This window comes from Scyliorhinus torazame, chromosome 8 (assembly GCF_047496885.1).
Source record: "Scyliorhinus torazame isolate Kashiwa2021f chromosome 8, sScyTor2.1, whole genome shotgun sequence".
Taxonomy (NCBI): Eukaryota; Metazoa; Chordata; class Chondrichthyes; order Carcharhiniformes; family Scyliorhinidae; genus Scyliorhinus; species Scyliorhinus torazame.
In genome coordinates, this window is record NC_092714.1 from 49834503 (window position 1) to 49856889 (window position 22387).

Genomic DNA, 22387 nt, shown 5'->3' on the forward strand with positions numbered 1-22387 from the left:
TGTATAGTATGTATAGGTCGTTGCTACAGATAATTATATATTGGACTGTTAAATTATATTTTTGGAGAGTGTTACTTGTGACAAGGCAGTTGCCAATTAGGGCTAGTTTTCATTTTTGTTATTTATTATTTATTCATTTTTTGTTTATAAAATAGGTCATTGTTATTTGTGTTGTTATAATATTGTGTAAAGGATGCACAATGTACTGTGTTGGTTGACCAAAAATTTTCAATAAAATATTTAATAAAAAAAAAGGAGAGTGGCGGTGTGGAGACATTTGGCAAGGTTGGCATCGTGGTCCTGCTGGTCATGGCCGCAGATGGTAGCGTTGTCCAGGTACGGGAAGGTGGCCCGCAAACCGTATCGGTCGACCATTCGGTCCATCTCCCTTTGGAAGATCGAGACCCCGTTAGTGACGCCGAAGGCAACCCTGAGGAAGTGATAGAGACGACCGTCCGCCTCGAAGGCCGTGTATGGACGGTCCGATTTACGAATGGGGAGCTGGTGGTAAGTGGATTTGAGGTCTACCGTTGAGCAGACCCGGTACTGTGCAATCTGATTGACCATATCAGATATGGGTGGGAGGGGGTACGCGTCGAGCTGCGTGTACCGATTGATGGTCTGGCTGTGGTCCACGACCATTCTGTGTTTCTCCCCAGTTTTAACGACTACCACTTGAGCTCTCCAGGGGCTGTTGCTGGCCTCGATGATGCATTCTCGAAGCAGCCGCTGGACCTCGGACCTGATGAAGGTCCTGTCCTGGGTGCTGTACCGTCTGCTCCTGGTGGCGACGGGTTTGCAATCCGGGGTTAGATTTGAAAAGAGAGAAGGCGGATCGACCTTTAGGGTCGCGAGGCCGCACACAGTGAGGGATGGTAGGGGCCTGCCGATTTTGAGGGTTAGGCTCTGGAGATTGCACTGGAAGCCCAGGCCTAGTGGTAGAGCAGCGCAGAGGTTAGGGAGGACGTAGAAGCGGAAGCCACTGAATTCTGTGCCCTGGACCGTGAGTGTGACCGTACAGTACCCTCGGATCATGATGGAATGGGATCCGGAGGCCAGGGAGATTCTTTGGTTGGTGGGGTGTACCGCGAGGAAGCAGCGCCTTACCGTATCCGGGTGGATGAAGCTTTTGGTGCTGCCGGAGTCCAGCAGGCAAGAGGTCATGTGGCCGTTGATTTTCACGCTGGTCGATGCGGTGGCCAGTTTGTGCGGACTAGACTGGTCGATCGTCACTGAGGTGAGTCGTGGTCGGTCGTCGCTGGCGTCGGATGATGGGGAGCCTAGGGGGCCCAGGTCCTGGTGCCTATGCCCCGTGGGGGAGACAAGATGGCGGCGCCTGAAGATCCTGCGGGGGACAAAATTGAGGCGGCCATGGGCCGCACGTTTCGGGGGTTGGACAAGATGGCGACGCCTGACGATCTTGCGGGGGACAAAATGGCGGAGCCCATGGGCCGCACGTTGCGGGGGTTGGACAAAATGGAGGCGCCCATGGCTGCACGTGGACTGAGGGGGAGAAGATGGCGGTGCCCACTGGCCGCGTGTGGTTCGGGGAGATGAAGATGGCGGCGCCCATTGTGTGTAGACTGGGGGGGTGGGGACGATAGCGGCGACTGCGCGGGCCTGGCACACCACGGCAAAGTGGCCCTTCTTGCCACAAACCTTGCAAAGGGCCGTGCGGGCCGGGCAGTGTTGGCGAGGGTGTTTCTGCTGGCTGCAGAAGTAACATCGGGAACCCCCGGGGTGCACGGGCTGGCGCGTGGCGCAGGTATAATGGCTGGCTAAGGCCCCCGCTGGGGCGGACGTCTGTGGGGTCCCCGATGCGTAGGAGGGGTGGGCCGCACGGGTGGGGAGATAAGTCTGACTGTTGCACGAGGCGACCGTCATAGAGAGCGCTAGCTTCTTTGTCTCAGCTAGATCGAGCGTGGCCCCTTCTAACAGTCTTTGGCGTATGAGGTCCGACCCAATCCCCGAAACGAATGCGTCCCGCATAAGGAGGTTTGAATGTTCAGTGGCCGTAACGGCCTGACCGCCTCAATCGCGGACGAGTGGGATTAGGGCCCACCGGAAGTCTTCTACGGACTCACCAGGGAGTTGAGAGCGAGTGGCGAGTATGTGCCTGGCGAAGAGTGTGTTCGTCTTCTGTGCGTAGTTTTCTTTGAGAAGCGCCATGGCATCGGCGTAGTTCGAGGTGTCCTGGATCAGCGGAAAGACGCTGGAGCTGAACCTTGAGTCCAGGATCTGTATCTTCTGAGCCTCCGGAACAGAGGTGGCCGCTGAGTTGATATACGCCTCGAAGCAAGCTAGCCAGTGATTAAAGTCCCTTTTGGCGTCGCTTGATTGCGGATCCAGCTGCAGGCGATCTGGCTTGATATGGAGGTCCATCTTTTAGAAAATCTTAGAGCAATAAATTGAGGCACGATCAATTGAACAAAGACTAGAGCTGGATACAACTGAGGCTTTATTGCTCTAAGCTGTGTGGCCTCCCACAGCAGCTGGCAAAATGGCTGCTGAATGGAGGACACGCATATTTATACTCCGCCTACTGGGTGGAGCCAGCAGGCAGGGACTACCGGTGAACCTGTCGTACAGGTCCTACCTTGCAGCACCTAATATAGGTGCAACAGTGGTTTACCACATGGACCACGTCCACTGCTAGAAAGCCTGTGGTGGGAGGAGGCAGGAGCTGTGTTTTCATTATGGTAAAGTTGTGCAGAGTGCAGCAGAGTACCGCAAATGGTGACACACGCACTGGTGGGTACTGAAAGCTCCTCCAGAGAAATCAACCAAGAATAGAATCATAGAATTTCCAGTGCAGAAGGAGACCATTCGACCCATCGAGTCTGCAGTGGAGCTTGGAAAGAGCACCCTACTTAAGCCCACGCCCCCACCCTATCCCCGTAACCCAATAACCCCACTTAACCTTTTGAACACTAAGGGGCAATTTAGCTAATCCACCTAACCTGCACACCTTTGGACTGTGGGAGGAAACCGGAGCACCCGGAGGAAACCCACCAGACACATGGAAAAGTGCAAACTCCACGCAGACAGTCACCCCCACGCTGGCATTGAATCTGACACCCTGGAGCTGCGATGCGGCAGTGCCAACCACTGTGCCACCATGCTGCCGTATAGTGGAAAAAGTGTTCAAGCACCCCACTGGTCCGCTTAATAACATTTCATGCGGGAGCATATCTCTTCTTATATGCCCACCTGCGGCTGGCCTCTGTACCAAAGTAGCAGGCAATAAACCCTTTAAATACTGCTGGAGAAACCAACTGGCAGTCATCGTTTATTGGCTGTTGAAGAAATTGTTGGTAGCAACATGTAAAGTGACAAAAAGGGCTCAGTGGCTTAATTTGATCCCAATTTACATATATTGGGCGGGATTCTCCGCAATCGGCGCGATGTCTGCCGACCAAAAACCGCGCGAATCAGTCCGGCATCGCGCCGCCCCAAAGGTGCGGAATTCTCCGCATCTTGAGGGGCCGAGCCCTCACCTTGAGGGGCGAGGCCCGTGCCGGATTGATTTCCGCCCCGCCGGCTGGCAGGAAAGGCCTTTGGTGCCCCGCCAGCTGGCGCGGAAATGACTTTGCCAGGCGGCGCATGCGCGGGAGCGTCAGCGGCCACTCACGGCATCCCCGTGCATGCGCAGTGGACGGGGTCTCTTCCGCCTCCGCCATAGTGGAGACCATGGCGAAGGCGGAAGGAAAAGTGTGCCCCCACGGCACAGGCCCGCCCGCGGATCGGTGGTCCCCGATCGCGGGTCAGGCCACCGTGGGGGCACCCCCCGGGGCCAGATCGCCCTGCGCCCCCCCCCCCCAGGACCCCAGAGCCCGCCCGCGCCGCCGGTAAGAGAGGTGGTTTGATTCTCGCCGGCGGGACAGGCATTCCAGCAGCGGGACTTCGGCCCATCACGGGCCGGAGAATCGCCGGGGGGGGGGCCACCAACCGGTGCGATTCCCACCCCCGCCGAATATCCGGTGCCAGAGAATTCGGCAACCGGCGGGGGCGGGATTCACGCCAGCCCCCGGCGATTCTCCGACCCGGCGGGGGGTCGGAGAATCCCGCCCAAGATCTCTAATCTCTATGTTGCCTCACTTACGCCCACTGTTTCTTCCAGTATCCCTAACAGCGCTTATATTTCACAGGATGTCCTCAGTGTGTATGCAATGGGTTACCTCCAGTTCTACACACGTAACGCATGTACTCTTATCAATCTGAAGGCCCAAGAATGTTGGATTTATATTAGTGAGTAGCCTGTCCAGAGATCATTGACATTGGCCCAGAATTTGTCGGACATCTCTTGGCAAAATTTACTAGACTAGTAAGACATTTTCCCTCACCGCTTAACTAGTGAAGTAGAAAGGGCTTTGAACTAAATAGAGGGAGGATCGATTCTACAGAGGGGATATGTAGGGTTACAGAGCAAAAGGATATGAGAGCATTAAAAGGCAGCTATTCGAAGAGGAATACAGGGAAAGAAAGATTGGATTAAGAAAGGAAAAGTAAGAAAATTAATATTCGGAAATCAAATTTTAAAAACCTGCCGGAATGAAACTCCGCCATTTAAATTGGTCCCTTTCTTTGCCAGAGATTGATTGGCATTATGTAAACATACATTTCCTCATTAAAGGTTACCTATTCTGATACAACTCAGCCCTAAGGCAATTAATTTTAAAATGTGGTAACTTCATGAAACTCACAGGGCATGGGTTGGGGGTAGCTGCCATTTATTGCTAGGCTAATTGCAGACTAGCACAAAATGCCCAGTATTGTCTAGACTATTGTCCAGGATTGTTCAGACTACAATAAATTACCCACAGTGGCACAATGGGTAGCACTACTGTTTCACAGTGCCAGGGATCTGGGTTCAGTTCCGCCCTCGGGTGACTGTCTGTGTGGAGTTTGCACGTTCACCCCATGTCTGCGTGGGTTTCTTCCCACAGCCCAAAGATGTGCAGGTTAGGTGGATTGGCCTTGATTAATGCATGTGGGGTTAAGGGGATGCGGCGGGGGAGTGAGCCTGGGTAGGGTGCTCTTTCAGAGCATTGATGCAGACTCAATAGGCCGAATGGCCTCCTTCTGCACTCTAGGGATTCTATGGTTGCGACAATTTGCAGTTCTCTTCCCTGCCCTGCTGTATAATCTGCATATTAATAACTGCGAGCAACATAAAACACTTTAACAGCAAATCTTGGCTGAATATGTGAGCTCCAGCTGCTACATTACAGCCTTATTTCTCAAAGGCTTGGCAGGAAGCTCAACAGTGACTCAAATTCCAAAGTAATCATTGTATCCTGGTGTTATATTCTCAATTTCATGCCAGATTTATACTGATACCATCATAAATCTAGCCGTAAATTCATACCTTCAGATTCAAAATTGTTTTAAGAGTAACACCTTCATTTCTGAATAATTATCTGAACTTTTAATGCACAGATATATATCTCATTCCCTCAGTTTGGAAGTTCTATGAATTAGGAATGTGATGCAGAGCGTTATTGGAGAAATATATTTTGTTCAATGTAAATAATGTGTATAACAACAAAGGTTTTGGTAGTTTTCCCAATAATTGAATATCCCCCAATACGATGGCAGCATTAACCCCCTTTAGTAATAACAGTGGAAGCACTTACTTGTGTTTTGATAATGTGCTCTCGAGATTGTATAATAACACAATTCCCATTCAGGCTTTGTAGAGCAATATATGATGCGTCAAATGTTATTTTTGAAATAAATTATAAAACAAAGATATTACAATTTTCCAACTTACAAATCGCTTAGCTATCAATCCAGACTAATGGAATGAAAACCAGTTCTCTCTCTCACAGCTCCAAGAGTCATCCATGAATTGAGCGTTGGCACACTCAACTCTACTTTATTGCAAGCATGAGTCCACATTATAAAACGCAAATTCAACACCCACTGGCACTGAACCGCTGGCCTTACACAGCGAGTTCACACGTGTGCTATACTTGACCTGTGAGTGATTGATGTTGCTACTTGAGGCCAAAAATATAAAATGTTTCCACTGATATCCACCATCATATGAATACAAAAGAACATTTTTTTTTTTAAAAAATGAGCATTATCCATTTTCCATGTAATCACAGAACACTTCCATTATTGCAATGCCTTCCGCATCACCTAGAAAAACAGGAAGTAATAAATAGCGCATATATTTTACAACCTATTTTATAAATTGACTCCCTTTACAAAGATCAATGTGCGAATGTGCTAAGGGACAGTATGTACATAAAGCAAATGCAGCAATGCTTCACTATCTGATACATTTACAATTTAAAAAGATTAATAGAGATTAGAAATTAATCACTTGTAGTTGCTGAGGTAAAGAACCAAAGTGTCATGTACTTTTGCTCCATGATTGAAGCATTCAAATTCTCAGATTTCTGATACATATTCACTCCAATGAGAAGTAAATGATCGGCAGATTCACACAGTGGCATCCCTAGTTCGTGCATAGCTTCAGGACTGTCAAAATTAATTAGTGAATAAAATAAGGCAGCAGACAGATTAGGAGCACTTTTGTGTTTCTTATTTAATTTTCATTGAACTCATTCAATTCATTGGGGTAGATTTGACTGTGGGTGTGTTTTGGTCAGTGGAGCAGTCCACAAGAGCGGGTCCATTAGAATAGGGAAGGGGCTCTGGGGGGAAAAACAAAGCCCAACACCAAACTGCCACAATACTGACAGCCAACCTCTGCTCTGGGCCTGAAGAAAGAAGTGGGGATTGAGGCGGGGGTGAGGTGGGGTTGAAGTTTGATTTCAGGACAAGGGCTCAGTGGGGCAGAGGCTGATTTTCTGTCGAGCTCAGAGAAGAGCTCTGCTCCTCCAAATCCCACTTTTTAAAAAATCCGCTGGGTTTCTTTCTGGTTGGACAGTCAGCTGATATTGTAGCAGGCATGGACAGTGCACACTCCATCCAGTACCAGGTTGAAATGACAACCATGATCCCATGGAAGCCATATTCTAAAAAGGCCTATCGCGTGACTCAGGTTGGTGATCCAGTCCCCAACATTTAACTCTGGGGATAGTAGTTACAATCATATAGTTTGTGGGAGCTAAAAGGTAAATTATCCCATTTTGGGGGTGCCATAGCCTTCTTTCCTCAAAACTCCCCCCAGTATGTTGAACATGTCAGTAAACCATGTGGTAAAATCTGTTCTTGAGAGCATTCTATAATTGGCATTTTGAAAAACAATCAGAGTTAAAAATCTGCATTTAAGGAAGTGCGTCTTCATGGACTAGGAATGTACAAAAGGTTTCTTCATCCTTTTCAACAATAATATTTAAACAGTTGAAATTTAATTACCTTTCATCTGCGCATTCCTTGCCAACGTGCGGATAAACTTTCCCTGTAAAGCTGTTCGTCCATGTGAGAAACACAGATGTAGGGGTTCGAGTAGCTATCATTATCTGCGGAGGCTTCTGGAGATCTAGTTTCCCTGAAATGAAGACGTAAAGTAGATGCCATCACTGCCTGTCGGACAGGATATAATGTACCCTTCATAAAAGTAGCATTTGAAATAACCTTTTGGCTTTTACAGCATTTTTAAAAAGAGCATTTTTATGTTTTGACTTTTAACAAAAGCAAGAGCCAATCATGCAACATGAGCAAAAGGTACAGCAGCAAACTTGCTGCTAGATATAATCATGGGCATTGACAAGGATATTCTATTTATATGTGTGCTTCTAGTTTGCAATGGGTACAAGGGTATAAAACATGTGGTTAAAGGAACCTGGGACCAGGTGCCGATGGGGTGGAGAGCCAAGAGCACAAAGTTTATGGATTTAGACCAAAGGCAACAGGTGACATTCAAATAAGCCAATCCATGCAGCCATCACGGGTCAGAATAATTTTCTGACAAGTGCAAGTGAAAGGCTGATCAAGCCATGTAGTGATGAGGATAATCCAGACTGGCAGGCAGAGAGAGATAGAACATTCTATCACGCAGCACGGTAGCACAAGTGATTAGCACTGTGGCTTCACAGTGTCAGGGTCCCAGGTTCGATTCCCTGCTGAGTCACTGGCTGTGCAGAGTCTGCACGTTCTCCCCGTGTCTGCGTGGGTTTCCTCCGGGTGCTCCGGTTTCCTCCCACAGTCCAAAGACGTGCAGGTTAGGTAGATTGGCCATGATAAATTGCCCTAAGTGACCAAAAAAGGTCAGGAGGGGTTATTGGGTTACGGGGTTAGGGTGGAAGTGAGGGCTTAAGTGGGCCGGTGCAGACTTGATGGGCCAAATGGCCTCCTTCTGCACTGTATGTTCTATGTTATATTCCAAGGAAAAGGAACACTGTGGAACCTAGAACACTCCAAAAGAATATATTGATCAGTGGTGGGACTATTTTCAGCCGATATGTTATTTATCAGTTAGAAATTGTTGTTGTGGGTATTCCAGACTCCCCTTTGCTCTGCTCATCTTCCGTGGAATGTCTTTTAGGCAAAGAGGGAATATTGATGTTGTCCAGGGCTTGCTGCATATAGCCATGGACTGCTTCAGTTCCTGGGGAGTTGCTAATGGAATGAACATTGTACATTCATTGTGCATTCATCAACAAACATCCCCACTTCTGACCTTATGATGGAGAGAAGGTCATTGATGAAGCAACTGAAGATGGTTGGGCCTGGACACTACCTGGAGGAACTCCTGCAGAAGCTTGGCCTCCGACCTAGGCTACACATTATTTGTCATCTAAGGGAGGGCAGTGGGTGATAATCAGCACAAGGTTTCTCCATGGAATCCACTATCAATGGTGGATGGCCACTGTCTCCTGCTTGTACACCTGTCTCTGAGAGACAGGGCATACCCAGGGATGTTGATGGAGGAGCCTTGGACATTGGCTACAAAAAGGTATGATTTTGGAAGCTGTTCAGTCAGACTATTGTTTTACTAGTCAGTGAGACAGCTCTCCCAATTTTGACACATGTCCCTCGATGATAGTGAGGAGGACTTTGAAGGACTGACTAGGCTGATTGTGGTTTTGCAATATCTGGTGCCTAGATTGATGCTGGGAGGTCCATTAGGTTTTCTCTTGTTAGACTTTTTGGTTGCAGTTTTATATGATTGCAAATCTTGCTGTGCCAATAGAGGGCATTGCTGTGGGTCTAAGGTCACATTTGGGCTGATTGGATATAGATGACAGACTTCCTTCCCGAAAAGACAATAATTAATGATCTGTGTCAATTTGATAGTTCCACTATCACCATTACTGACACTAATTTGTGACCCAGATTTATTTGATTAACAACTGCTGTTGTGGGACTTAAACCTCCTTGGGCGAGATTCTCCGACTCCCCGCCGGATCGGAGAATCACCGGGGGCTGGCTTGAATCCCGCCCCCGCCGGTTGCCGAATTCTCCACCACCGGATATTCGGCGGGGGCGGGAATCGCGCCGCGCCGGTTGGTGGCCCCCCCCCCCCGCGATTCTCCGGCCCGGATAGGCCGAAGTCCCGCCGCTAAAATGCCTGTCCCGCCGGCGTAGATTAAACCACCTCTCTTACTGGCGGGACAAGGTGGCACGGGCGGGCTCCGGGGTCCTGGAGGGGGCGCGGGGCGATCTGGCCCCGGGGACTGCCCCCAGGGTGGCCTGGCCCGCGATCGGGGCCCACCGATCCGCGGGCGGGCCTATGCCGTGGGGGCACTCTTTCCCTTCCACCTTCGCCACGGTCTCCACCATGGCGGAGGCGGAAGGGACTCTCTCCACTGACGGGAATGCCGTCAGCGGCCGCTAACGCTCCCGTGCATGCGCCGACCAGAGATGTCATTTCCGCGCCAGCTGGCGGGACACCAAAGGCCTTTTCCGCCAGCTGGCGGGGCAGAAATTCGTCCGGCGCTAACCTAGCCCCTTAAGGTTGGGGCTCGGCCCCCAAAGATGCGGAGCATTCCGCACCTTTGGGGCGGCGCGATGCCCGACTGATTTGCGCCGTTTTGGGCGCCAGTCGGCGGACATCGCGCCGTTTCCGGAGAATTTTGCCCCTTGTCTCCAAATCCAATTGGGTAGCAGCTCTTGAAGGGGGGTTAAAGTCTTGCCTCAGGGCAATTAATAGCCCAACAGATGTTAAATTGCTGCAGGACTGTGACTCTGGATGGGAATGGAGGTTACGCCCCCTGCTGCAACTGCCACTGGCTCTCCACGCTGGACACAAAATTCAACCCAAACATTTTGCAAATGCAAAGGCTACTAATATAGGGAGAATAGCCATTGTCTAACAGCTTTCACCTTTATTTGAAGGCGCATGATGGAGACCGACAGTGAACATAGAATGTCAGGACACACCAAAATTGTGGCCCAGAACTTCTGATCTGCAGGAGGTACTCCAGAGGATATGTTGCTGCAACCCACGAGATTCCCAGGCAAGGACTGCACAATAAATGCCCGGTAAGTTTAAACTTCCATTGGGCAATTACTCTGCACTGGGCACCATCCAATGCTCCAATTTCAATTGGAACTTCCAATTGTTCCAACTCTCCTAACAGAGTTGCTACTCACGAAAGGTTAGAAGGATTAAAACCACTTCTGACTCCCGGATAACTATGGTACTGACACCGTCACATCCTCACTGGATCCCCCAGCTACATGTCTGATCCCCTGACTACTGTGCCCAGCCCACAATTACCCTCCCCACCCAGGGCGACCCTGTAGCCACCTCCCTCTCCCCTTACCCCCTCAACTGCTGTCTTACCCATACGATCCCCCCCCCATGAGCTCCACCCCCTCCCAGAATAACACCCCACAGGTTATTACCCTCCTGAACCTCTCCCTGGCTGCCCTACTGACCTTCAATTAGCACCCAATTTCCCTCCAACCCTCCCAACATCTCAACTACCCTCCCATGCCTAACAGCCCTTGCCTCCCCGACTCCCCAACTACCCGTCCAGCACCCTGACCACTCCTCCAACCCCTGACAACCTCCACAACCTGTGACTACCCTCCCGTCTCATGCCCACATTTGGCCCCTGACTGACCAACTGACATCCCCCGGCCCATCCTACCTGCCTGATCCTTCCTAGCCCCCCCTTCAATCCAGCCTACCCCCAACCCATCCTACCTCCACCCCGCCCATGTTATCCATTTACCTTCTTCCTGGCTTCTCAAAGCGGCTGGGGCCACTTACTGCTTTACGGCAGCCATTGCTGTAAAAGGGGGTAAGGTTTCACCTCCCCCCACATAGCTGCCCTGCACTGGAAGGAGTCTGGAACTAGGTATGCTGCACATTTCTTACCAGGCCTGGGTCAGAAGAGCGGGCAATAAATGTGCAGCTCCCGACCTGGTTAGTTGAAAGGAGTGGAGTGGCATTCCCTCTGTGATTGCCACTCCTCAGAAGTTCTGGCCCAATTAAAATGCACTGACTTAAATAAATGTAACAATCTTTTCAGTAAACTAACATGAAGAGCTTTGGACACCATTTCAAATCTCGATTGGTCACATAATATTGGCAAGTTGGTCGCAAAAAACAAATTAAATTTAATATCAAAGCAACACAAATGTCATTGAAAGCCAAGGAAACTGGATTCTTTGAGCGTTGAACCGTATTTGGCTCTGATTTTATATAAATCACAAACTAGCGTGATTACAAATTGTGGACATTCGTCTCTGTCAGCATTATCTGGAATATTTTGTGCATGTGTGCAAGCTTGTGTGGATGGAGCAAAGAAGGAAAGTAAGCACTGAGCAGAACCAACAGAATTTGGAACAAGTTGAATCTGAAACATAATTAAGAGATAAAATTCTGAAACCTTTGCATTTCTTCTTCAAGGTCGCTTTGCTCTGCTCAGCCACGGGGTGAATTGCGATGAGATATTTGGGGTTGAATTCTGAAAACAAAGAAAATAAATGAAGGCAAGTCAGCACCAGAGTGTCATAGCTGCAGCTAAATGATCAGTTGAATGCGTGGTTTACCAATAATGCAAGAAGCTAGGGGATCTTTCTCATGTTCGATTAAAATTACATCTGAATGTCACAATTGAAACTCCTATAGAGCTGAATAGCTAAAATGCACCCAATAATGCAGAATAATGCACTGCAAGGGGGAGAATATCCGTCTTGAAGCTTTCTGTGCCTACCTCCAAACAGATCATAGAATCCCGACAGTGCAGGAGGAAGCTGTTCGGCCCATCGAGTCTGCACCGACCCTTGGAAAGAGCACCTTACCTAGGCTCACACCGCCACCCTCCCTCCCTCCCCACAACCCAGTAACCCCACCGAACCTTTGGGACACTATGGGGCAATTTAGCATGGCCAATCCACCAAGCCTGCACATCTTTGGACTGTACCACATTTAAAGCAGAGATTAGGAGAAATTACTTCTCTCAAAGGGTCGTGAATCTTTGGCCTGTGGTGGATCTCAGGACATTGAGTAAATTTATGCAGGGATACACAGATTTTTAATTCATAATGGGTTGAGGGTTATGGAAAACGAGGAGGAAAGTGGAGTTGAGGCTGAGATGAGATCAGCCATGATCATAGTGAATGGCGGTGCAGGTTCGAGGGGCTGAAATGCATGCTCCTGGTTCTTATCTTCTGAAAATGAAGGACAACCTTACAAATCTTCCATCTGTCCATCATGTTTTTACTACTACAAACAGGGGGCGTCATTCTCCGACTCCCCAGAGGGTCGGAGAATGGCCGTTGGCCGCCGTGAATCCCGCCCTCGACGGTTGCCGAAGTCTCCGAAGGGAGAAAAGTCGGCGGGGTGTTAATGTCGCCGCTGACGTCGGAGAATGTCACGGGTCTGCGCAAGGCAGCCGATTTTCGGCCTGCCGATATTCTCCCTTCTGGGTGGGCCGAAGTCCCGTCGACGTGATGACTGTTCACGTCGACGTAAATTAAACCTCCTTTTCATCGGCGTGACCCTGTGCTCCAGGTTCACGCCGACCAGTCTGAATGTGTGAGGAGAGGTGTGTCTCGGGTTGTGTGTGTGTGTGTGTGTTTGCGGCGGGGGGGGGGGGGGGGGGGGGGGGGGTGGTTAGAGTAGGCTGGGCTCCGGGGGAGTGCCAGGAGGGGGTCCGTGCCAGGGAGGGGGGGGTCCATGCCGGGGAGGGGGATGGGGGGGTCCGTGCCGGGGAGGGGCATGGGGGGTCTGTGCCTGGGTGGAGGTTGGGGGGCTGTCCCTGCCGGGGTGGAGGTTGGGGGGGTCCGTGCCGGGGTGGAGGTTGGGGGGGGTCCGTGCCGGGGTGGAGGTGGGGGGGAGGTCCGTGCCGGGGTGGAGGTTGGGGGGGGGGGGTCCGTGCCGGGGAGGGGGATGGGGGGGTGGGTCCGTGCCGGGGAGGGGGATGGGGGGTCCGTGCCGGGGTGGAGGTTGGGTGGGGTCCGTGCCGGGGAGTGGGATGGGGGGTCCGTGCCGGGGAGGGGGATGGGGGGGGGGTCCGTGCCGGGGAGGGGGATGGGGGGTCCGTGCCGGGGAGGGGGATAGAGGGGGTCCGTGCCGGGGAGGGGGATGGGGGGTCCGTGCCGGGGAGGGGGATGCGAGGGCAAGTGAGTTGGTCCACCTGGCCAGGTGCCAGCCTCCAACAGTTGGACCCATGCGGTCCATGCCACCTGGCTGGGGGGAGGAGGGGATATGGGCAATGATGACATGTCGTCATTCCCCTCCCCCCCACCAGGCCGTCATGTTTTCCGATCATCCAGCGATGTTGGCCGCCGTGGCGGCAGCCGCTCATGTCTATGTTGCCCTGGATGAGGAGGAGGAGGAGGAGGAGGAGCGTGCCAGAGAGGCGGCGCAGGCTGCCGCAGAGGGACAGGCGGCAGCCGCCCAGGCTGGAGGGACACCTGACCGACAGGACGAGGAGGGGGAGGAGGACGCCGCGGCCCCACGGCAACAGAGGCACCCGAGGGCGCCCCGTGTGTACCGGCCCCGGCAGTCATACCAGGACCTCACGGACCGGGAATGCAGGAGGAGACTCCGGATGAGGCGGGAAACCGTGGCACACATCTGCCACCTGCTGGCACACCTGTCACCGCGTGGCACTGGCGGGGGACACCCTCTCCTCGTGTCCGTCAAGGTTACGGTGGCCCTGAACTTTTATGCAACGGGGTCATTCCAGGCACCGAGTGGGGACCTGTCCGGCATATCGCAGACATCGGTGCATCGGTGCATCCGGGCAGTGACAGATGCCCTATATGCCATGGCGCACCGCTACATCCGCTTCCCCGTGGACCGGGCCAGCCAAGATGCCCGGGCCGTGGGCTTCTCTGCCGTGGCTGGGTTCCCCATGGTCCAGGGCACGATCGATGGGATGCACGCCGCCGTGCGGCCACCTGCAGATAACAGGGCCGTGTTCACCAACAGGAAGAGGACCTATTCGATGAACAGACAGGTGGTCTGCGACCACCACATGATGATCCTGCACGTCTGCGCCCGTTACCCAGGTAGTGTACACGACTCATATGTGTTGTCGCGGTCATCCATCCCCGGCATGTACGAGGGACGCCATCCCCGGCTGAGGGGCTGGTTGCTGGGTGACAGGGGCTACCCATTGCGATCGTAGCTGATGACGCCTATACGGAGGCCACGCAATGAGGCGGAGAACCGCTACAATGATGCCCATGTAGCGACAAGGGGAGTGATAGAGAGGTGCTTTGGCGTGCTGAAGATGCGTTTCAGGTGCCTGGACCTCTCTGGGGGCGCCCTCCAGTATCGGTCAGATAGGGTCGGCCGCATCATTGTGGTGTGCTGCGTCCTGCACAACATAGCCCAGCAGAGGGGCGATGTGCCGCAGGCAGAGGAGGGCGGAGTGGAGGAGCAGCAGGAAGAGGCGCAGTCCTCCCCAGATGAGGGGGATGGGGGTAATGGTCAGGGCAGACGGGGTAGACACAGGCGGGTGGCTGTCCACCGTTACCGGCTGGCCCAGCGGGCACGGGACAGACTGATAGCCGCCCGCTTCACTGACTAGATGGGCGTGGGAATCGGGTAGTATGGCCACAGACCGCACACCATGGCAACAGCCGACCACTCACACCCCCCACCCATCCACCCACCCAGCACCCTCACCCCCCTCCCCAACCCCACCCACCCCACCCGCATGCACACCCCCCCCCCATTGCCGATCCACCTGCGGCACAACGGGCCGGGCTCACACAGTTGCTGGTGGACGCGTGTCTATTGCAGGCCATGGAGGATGATGACAACCCGCCCTGCGGTGAGCTCCTGGCTCTACATCGTTGGACTATGTCTGACCCATCGCCACAGTACCACCATCCACCCGGACCATCCCTGCATGCGGCTGTGACACTGCAGCGCAGGGTCCCGTCCTCTGCCCGGGGGATGTTGATGGCGGCCCAGGGGGAAGGGGGCAGACTCACCTGGGGCTGAGGTAACACCACCCCTCACACACACACTTGCGCTCAACGTACATGACACCCCCGCACGCTTTGGACAGAGCACAAAGGCAGCTTCTGTAGGTGTAACATTGACTTTAATAACCAAAGGAGTTCATGCACGTGCCCTAGCCCCTAAAACTCATCTGTGCCCTGCACCCGTGCCAACTTACTCAGTGTCTAATTGTTTGGCCTTACGGGCCCTTTGACTACGTCTACGTGGTTCCCCAGACGGTACAGCAGAACTGGAGGTGGACTCCTGTGATTCCTGCCCTCTGACACTGGATCCCTTTGGCGGCCGTTTCCTGGGGCGTCCTGGCCTAGATGGGCCAGGCTGCAGCCCGGGCGACTTGGATGGTGAGCTTCCAGCCTGTCCTGCCCGTTGCCCACCCGATGCACCTGGGACGGAAGGGGGGGAGTCCGAGGTGTCGCGGTGTACCGGGACCTCCCCTACAGGGGGAGCCGGGACGGACCACACCACCTCCTCCTCCCTCGGGGTGCCTGATGGCCCCCAGGCCTCTACATGGGTGGGGGATGCGAACGGACTGGCCATCCGACGCCCCCCCAACATCTGGCGCTGCCAGTCCTGGAGGCCCGTGCTGGTATCGACAGGGGTCTGCAGGTTTGCAGCCATGGAGCCCAGGGGGTTGGCAAACCCTGTCTCTGACAGTGCGACGCCGGCTCGCACATGGCCACTGGCGCCGATGCCCTCAGCGATGGCCTGCAGAGACTGGGCCATGGCCTGCTGAGACTGGGCCATGGCCTGCAGAGACTGGACTATGGCGTGGAGTGCCTCTGCCATCTGGCGCTGGCACTGGCTCATGGCCTCCTGTGAGAGGGCAGCCATGTCCTGGGCCACAGACGCCGCCTGCACGGAAGGCCCCAGGCCTCGCAAACCGTTCCCCATGTCTGACACCGTCGCACCCATTGCCTCCACCGCGGACGCAACCCGTGCGGTGTCAGCCTGGGTGGCACGCATGACCGGCACCACTCCCAGCTCCTGGACGCGGGTGGACTCCTCCACCTGCGACCGCAGCCGCCGCAAGCCGCCCGTCACCCTCTTCGCTCGTCTCCGGGTCGGTGGTTGCATCGGATCTATGTGTGGGTGTGGTAACTCCAGGAACCCGGGATCCATCTGAGCGGCAGATGTTCGCTTGGGCTGGGCTGCCCTCCGACCGCCCGGCTCCTCTGCTGCTCCTACCTCCACCTGCTGTACCGGGACGGCTGTGTTGTGCGCACCAGTGAGTGTACCAGACGACTCATCACTAAAGTGCCCAACTGAGGTGAGTGTTTCTGCGATGGTGGAGGGTGTTGGTGACAGCAGTGGCGTTGTGTCGTGCTCTTCGTCCCACTCTGTGTCCATGGCACTTTGGGGTGGGGGTTCGTCTCCACCCATCCACTCTGAGTCACTGTCCGGTATTTCGTCTTCCTGGGTAGTGCTGTCCCGGGTAGGGGTGTCCTGGGCAGTGCTGTCCCTTGTAGTGGTGTCCCGGGTAGTGGTGGCCCGGGTAGTGGTGTCCCGGGTAGTGCTGTCCCGGGTAGGGGTGTCCTGGGCAGTGCTGTCCCTTGTAGTGGTGTCCCGGGTAGTGGTGTCCCGGGTAGTGGTGTCCCGGGTAGTGGTGTCCCGGGTAGTGGTGTCCCGGGTAGTGCTGTCCCGGGTAGTGCTGTCCCGGGTAGTGCTGTCCCGGGTAGTGCTGTCCTGGGCAGTGCTGTCCCTTGTAGTGGTGCCCCGGGTAGTGGTGTCCTGGGTAGTGGTGTCCTGGGTAGTGGTGTCCTGGCTCGGATGTGACGGGGGCCTGTGGCTGCCCCCCTCGTCGCTGGGTGGTCGCTCCCGCACGTGACGGGGGTGTCGTCTCCCTGTTGCTCCAGGTCTCTCCGTCTCCCGTGGTGTGCGAGGGGCATCCTGCGGGCGTCGCATGCTGGAGGGTCCGGGTCTCTCCGTCTCCCGTGGCCTCCGAGGGGCATCCTGCGGGCGTCGCATGCTGGAGGGTCCGTGTCTCTCCGTCCCCGTGGTGTGCGGGGATATGGGAAGGGGGGGATATGGGGAGGGGGGATATGGGGGAGGGGGGATATGGGGGAGGGGGGATATGGGGGAGGGGGGATATGGGGAGGGGGGATATGGGGGATATGGGGAGGGGGATATGGGGAGGGGGGATATGGTGGATATGGGGGAGGGGGGTATGGGGGAGGGGGGATATGGGGGAAGGGGGGATATGGGGGAGGGGGGATATGGGGAGGGGGGATATGGGGGAGGAGGGATATGGGGGAGGGGGGATATGGGGGAAGGGGAGATATGGGGAAGGGGGGATATGGGGGAAGGGGGGATATGGGGGAGGGGGATATGGGGGAGGGGGGATATGGGGGAGGGGGGATATGGGGGAGGGGGGATATGGGGGAGGGGGGATATGGGGGAGGGGGGATATGGGGGAGGGGGGATATGGGGAGGGGGATATGGGGAGGGGGATATGGGGAGGGGGGATATGGGGGAAGGGGGATATGGGGGAGGGGGGATATGGGGGAAGGGGGGATATGGGGGAGAGGGGGATATGGGGGAAGGGGGGATATGGGGAGGGGGGGGATATGGGGAGGCTCACCCTGGCTGCTCTGACGAGGTTGTTCACCTTCTTGTGGCACTGGGTGCCTGTCCGTGGTGTCAGGGCCGCAGCGGTGACGGCCTCTGCCACCTCCCTCCACAGACGCTGGCTGTGGCGTGGGGCAACTCTGCGGCCGTGCCCGGGATACAGGGCGTCCCTCCTCTGCTCCACCGCGTCCAGGAGCGCCTCCACATCGCGTGACTGGAACCTCGGGGCTGAGCGGCGGCCAGCCATCCAGTCGGGTGTTCCGGTCGGCTGTTCCGGTCGGGTGGGGGGGAGCAGCGCGGCCTTATGAGCCGTCACGCCGTGCGGCGCGTATGACGCTGCACGGCGTGAACCACTGCGCAAGCGCGGATCCCGTTACGTCGCTGCTAGCCCATTTCGGGCCGGAGACATTCGACCCATTTTTCCGACGTGATGCAAGTCGGATTTGCGCCGTTTTTTGCCGATAACGGACAATTTCGCCCCGGAAAACTAACATTACTTCTGTTCAACATTCCATAAAATACTCTATTGAACAACACAGAATGAGCCATGAAACGTAGGTGGCATGGTGGCACAGTGGTTGACAGGGATCCGGGTTTAATTCTGGCCATGGGTGACTGACTGCACGGAGTTTGTACATTCTTCCTGTGTCAGCGTGGGTTTGCTCTGGGTGCTTTGGGTTCTCCCACAATCTAACGATGTGCAGGTTAGGTAGATTGACCATGATCAATATGTGGGATTATGTGGATAGGGTGGGTGAGTGGGCCGATAGAGAGTGCCCTTCTGGAGTGCAGACTCAATGGGCCAAATGTAACGATTCTATGGATTTCTAACAGTTTTATTGAACAAGGTCAAAATTAGCTGCAGAAGATTTTTAAAATTTCTTTAGAAAATACATTTTTCTCTTAGGAGTGGATTGACAAAGGCCTGTTGGCACTTGGACTCTGAAAACACTGCATACTCAGCACATCACCAGACTTGAATCATTATCTATTGCAAGTAGTTGAGCCAAAGTTTTAAAAAAATAAATATTTTATTGAGGTATTTCTTTGGCATTGTAACAGCAACAAAATCAAACAATGTGCATACCAAGGAAAATATAAAATAATGCAAATACCGCCTCCCTTTCCCACAGGTCCCACATTGCTTACCCCCCTAACCTATGCTAACCTAACCCCCCCCCCCCACCCCTTCTGCTGACAATTAATTCTCTGCGAGGAAGTCGACGAATGGTTGCCACCTCCGGGCGAACCCCGACAGAGACCCTCTGATGGCGAACTTCTTGGGCGAGATTCTCCGACCCCCCGCCGGGCCGGAGAATCGCTGGGGACTGGCGTGAATCCCGCCCCCGCCGGTTGCCGAATTCTCCGGCACCGGAGAATCGCCGGGGGCAGGGAATCGCGCCGTGCCGGTTGGCGGGCCCCCCCCCCCGGCGATTCTCCGGCCCGGATGGGCCGAACTCCCGCAGCTGGAATGCCTGTCCCGCCGGCGTGGATTAAACCACCTCTCTTACCGGCGGGACAAGGCGGCGCGGGCGAGCTCTGGGGTCCTGGGGGGGGCGCGGGGCGATCTGGCCCCGGGTGGTGCCCCCACGGTGGCCTGGCCTGCGATCGGGGCCCACCGATCCGCGGGCGGGCCTGTGCTGTGGGGGCACACTTTTCCTTCCGCCTTCGCCACGGTCTCCACCATGGCGGAGACGGAAGAGACCCCCTCCACTGCGCATGCGTGGGGATGCCGTGAGCGGCCGCTAACGCTCCCGCGCATGCGCCGCCCGGCAATGACAGTTTTGCGCAGCTGGCAGGGCACCAAAGGCCTTTCCCGCCAGCTGGCAGGGTGGAAATCAGTCCGGCGCGGGCCTAGCCCTTCAAGGTTAGGGCTCGGCCCCTCAAGATGCGGAGGATTCCGCACCTTTGGGGCGGCGCGATGCCGGACTGATTTGCGCCGTTTTTGGCGCCTGTCGGCGGACATCGCGCCAATTACAGAGAATTTCGCCCCTGGTTTAGAAAAACATTGGCCCAGAAACTGTTGTCAAAGTAACAGCAGTGCTAAGATCTCTCACCACTATTTATATACAAATGCTACAGCAACTTCAGGAAAGGGCAGATGTGAAAATCAAAAGCGCTGGATGAATTACGAGTTCTGCCATTAGCTTCACAAAATCTGTGTCTGGCTCACCATTAAAATGCACATAACGGAATGATGCTTCTGTACTAAGCTTATAATATAAATCTTTATTGGCACAATTAGGCTTACATTAACAGTGCAATGAAGTTACTGTGAAAAGCCCCTAGTCACCACATTCCGGCGCCTTTGAGTACAGAGAGGGAGAATTCAGAATGTCCAACTTACCTAACAGCACGTCTTTCGGGGCTTGTGGGAGGAAACCGGAGCACCCGGAGGAAACCCACGCAGACACGGGGAGAACGTGCATTCCACACAGACAGTGACTCAAGCCGGCAATTGAACCTGGGACCCTGGAGTTGTGGAGCAACAGTGCTACCCACTGTGTTACCATGCTGCCTACGCTTGTCAATCAAAGTTAGAGTCTGTGTCAAGAGGCGCATGGAAATTGTCTTGCAGCCAGTTAAGGGCCATGATTTTTGAGTTAAGCCTGAATTAGCCATGGGGATTCTTTTAACCATGCGTTAAATGTTAATTATAGCCAAGGAGTCACTCTGGCACTGAAAATTAACTATTACCAATGTGGAGACTCAATCCCTCAAGTTTTAATTATTGTTGGATACATTAAAAACGGAGCATTTAAAATTGAAACTTTCCTTCTGTCTCTTCCCTTCTGTCTCTCTTAATCTATCTTTTACTTTCCCTCTCCTTGGACGCAATTCTCCCATCGGGAGACTAAGTCCCGACGCCTGAGTGAAAACCGGAATGTTTCACTCTGGCGTCGGTGGCCGTTCCCAGCCCCCTATTCTCCCGCCCCCGGGGGGCTCGGAGCGGCACATGTCATTTACGCGCGCCGGGCCTTGGCGCTGCGTAAAAGCGGCGCCGCGTAAATGACGCGACTGGCGCCGCGTAAATGACGTCACCCGTGCATGCCGTCCTCCCTGCGGCCGCCCCGCAAGAAGATGGTGGATCGATCTTGCGGGGCAGCGGAGGAAAGGATGTCCTCCTTCAGAGAGGCCGGCCCGCCGATCGGTGGGCACCGATCGGTGTGCACCGATCGCGGGTCAGACCCCTTTTGAGCCCCCCCCCCCGGTGCAGGAACCCCCCTCGCCTCCCCACAGGCTGCCCCCCCAGGGTTCCCGCGCTGTTCCCGCCGGCAGCGACCAGGTGTGGATGGCGCCGGCGGGAACCTGTCGTGTTGGGCAGGCCGCTCGGCCCATGAGAACCGCCGCTCGCCCATTACCAACGGCAAGCGGCGATTCTCCCAGCGGCCAGCCGTGATTCGCACCGCGCAGGTTTGGGGGGGTGGGAGAATCGCGTGCGGGCGTCGGGACGGCATGGCGGGACTCGCGCGGCGCCCGGGTGATTCTCCCACCCGGCGTGGGGGGGGGGGGGGAATTCTGCCCCTTATTTCTCTTTTTGTATCTAATTTGCAAATTTGGTACATTACCATTAGTTTCACGGGAGTGTTTTCTTGGAAGCCATTCACGTAAAAGATATCAAATCGAAGAAAAACTGGCATTAAACACCAAGGTGAATTTCCTTAGCTGAGAATAATGGCAAGTAAAGAACCTGCAGAATCTAAGTTCAAAACTTAACATTGTTTTATTTTATGCAGATTTGAGTCAGTTAAAACACAAAGGAAACATTTGTCACTTTCTTTATGAGTTTCCCACATAGCAACTTGATCCTCATCAATCAAGTGACAAACCCAAGTAACATTTTAACATATTGTCCGAATGGTGCCAAAAGGAAGGGAAATGTGATGGTATAATGGGAGAGGTGATGAGCACACATTTCTTTTGTAAAATGTCATTGTACTGCTACACGTATGGTTTTAATTTTCCATGCTTTAAGTGGAAACATATGACTTGGAGTTCTTACCAACATCAACCTCAAATGGATCTCCGTTGTCAGGCAATGTGATGTTCTGCTTGGAGAATCGACCGCCGTATCCAAGAATGTAACCTTGAAGTTTGATGGCAGGGCTGGGGCTAAGGTACTGCAATACAATGCTGTCTTCCTTGGCAGTAATCCGCACCTTTAAGCTTTGCCTTTTAACTGGGGATAGATCAGAAAGGAAACAAAGAAAATATATTGAATCCTGAAAAATAAAAAGGCATAACTAACTTACTGAGCCAGTACAACAGAGCAATGAATGCAGGCAAGAGCACCCAGCACGTTAAATAAATAAATAAACCAGGGGCTGGATTCTCCGTTTTTGGGACTAGGTCTCCACGCCGTCTTGAAAACTGTGGTCTTTTACGGCAGGAAAACTGGCATCAAAAGGCCACAGATTCACCGTCATGCAGGGGGCTAGCTGTCAGCTGTCATGGAGCTCGCAG

At 54.0% G+C, this 22387-nt stretch overlaps 1 protein-coding gene across 18 annotated transcripts in view; it reads right to left on the reverse strand.

Moving 5' to 3' along the window:
* LOC140427828 (uncharacterized) overlaps nt 1-22387 on the reverse strand; it is a 507915-nt gene that overhangs the window by 417485 nt on the left and 68043 nt on the right. For all 18 annotated transcript variants that reach the window (XM_072513572.1, XM_072513555.1, XM_072513571.1 and 15 more), the window contains exons 2-4: nt 21927-22103; nt 11763-11840; nt 7336-7468 (exon numbers count right to left, since the gene is read on the reverse strand). In XM_072513572.1, the coding sequence (XP_072369673.1) occupies nt 7336-7468; nt 11763-11840; nt 21927-22103 (388 nt within the window). The remainder of the gene's footprint in view (nt 1-7335; nt 7469-11762; nt 11841-21926; nt 22104-22387) is intronic.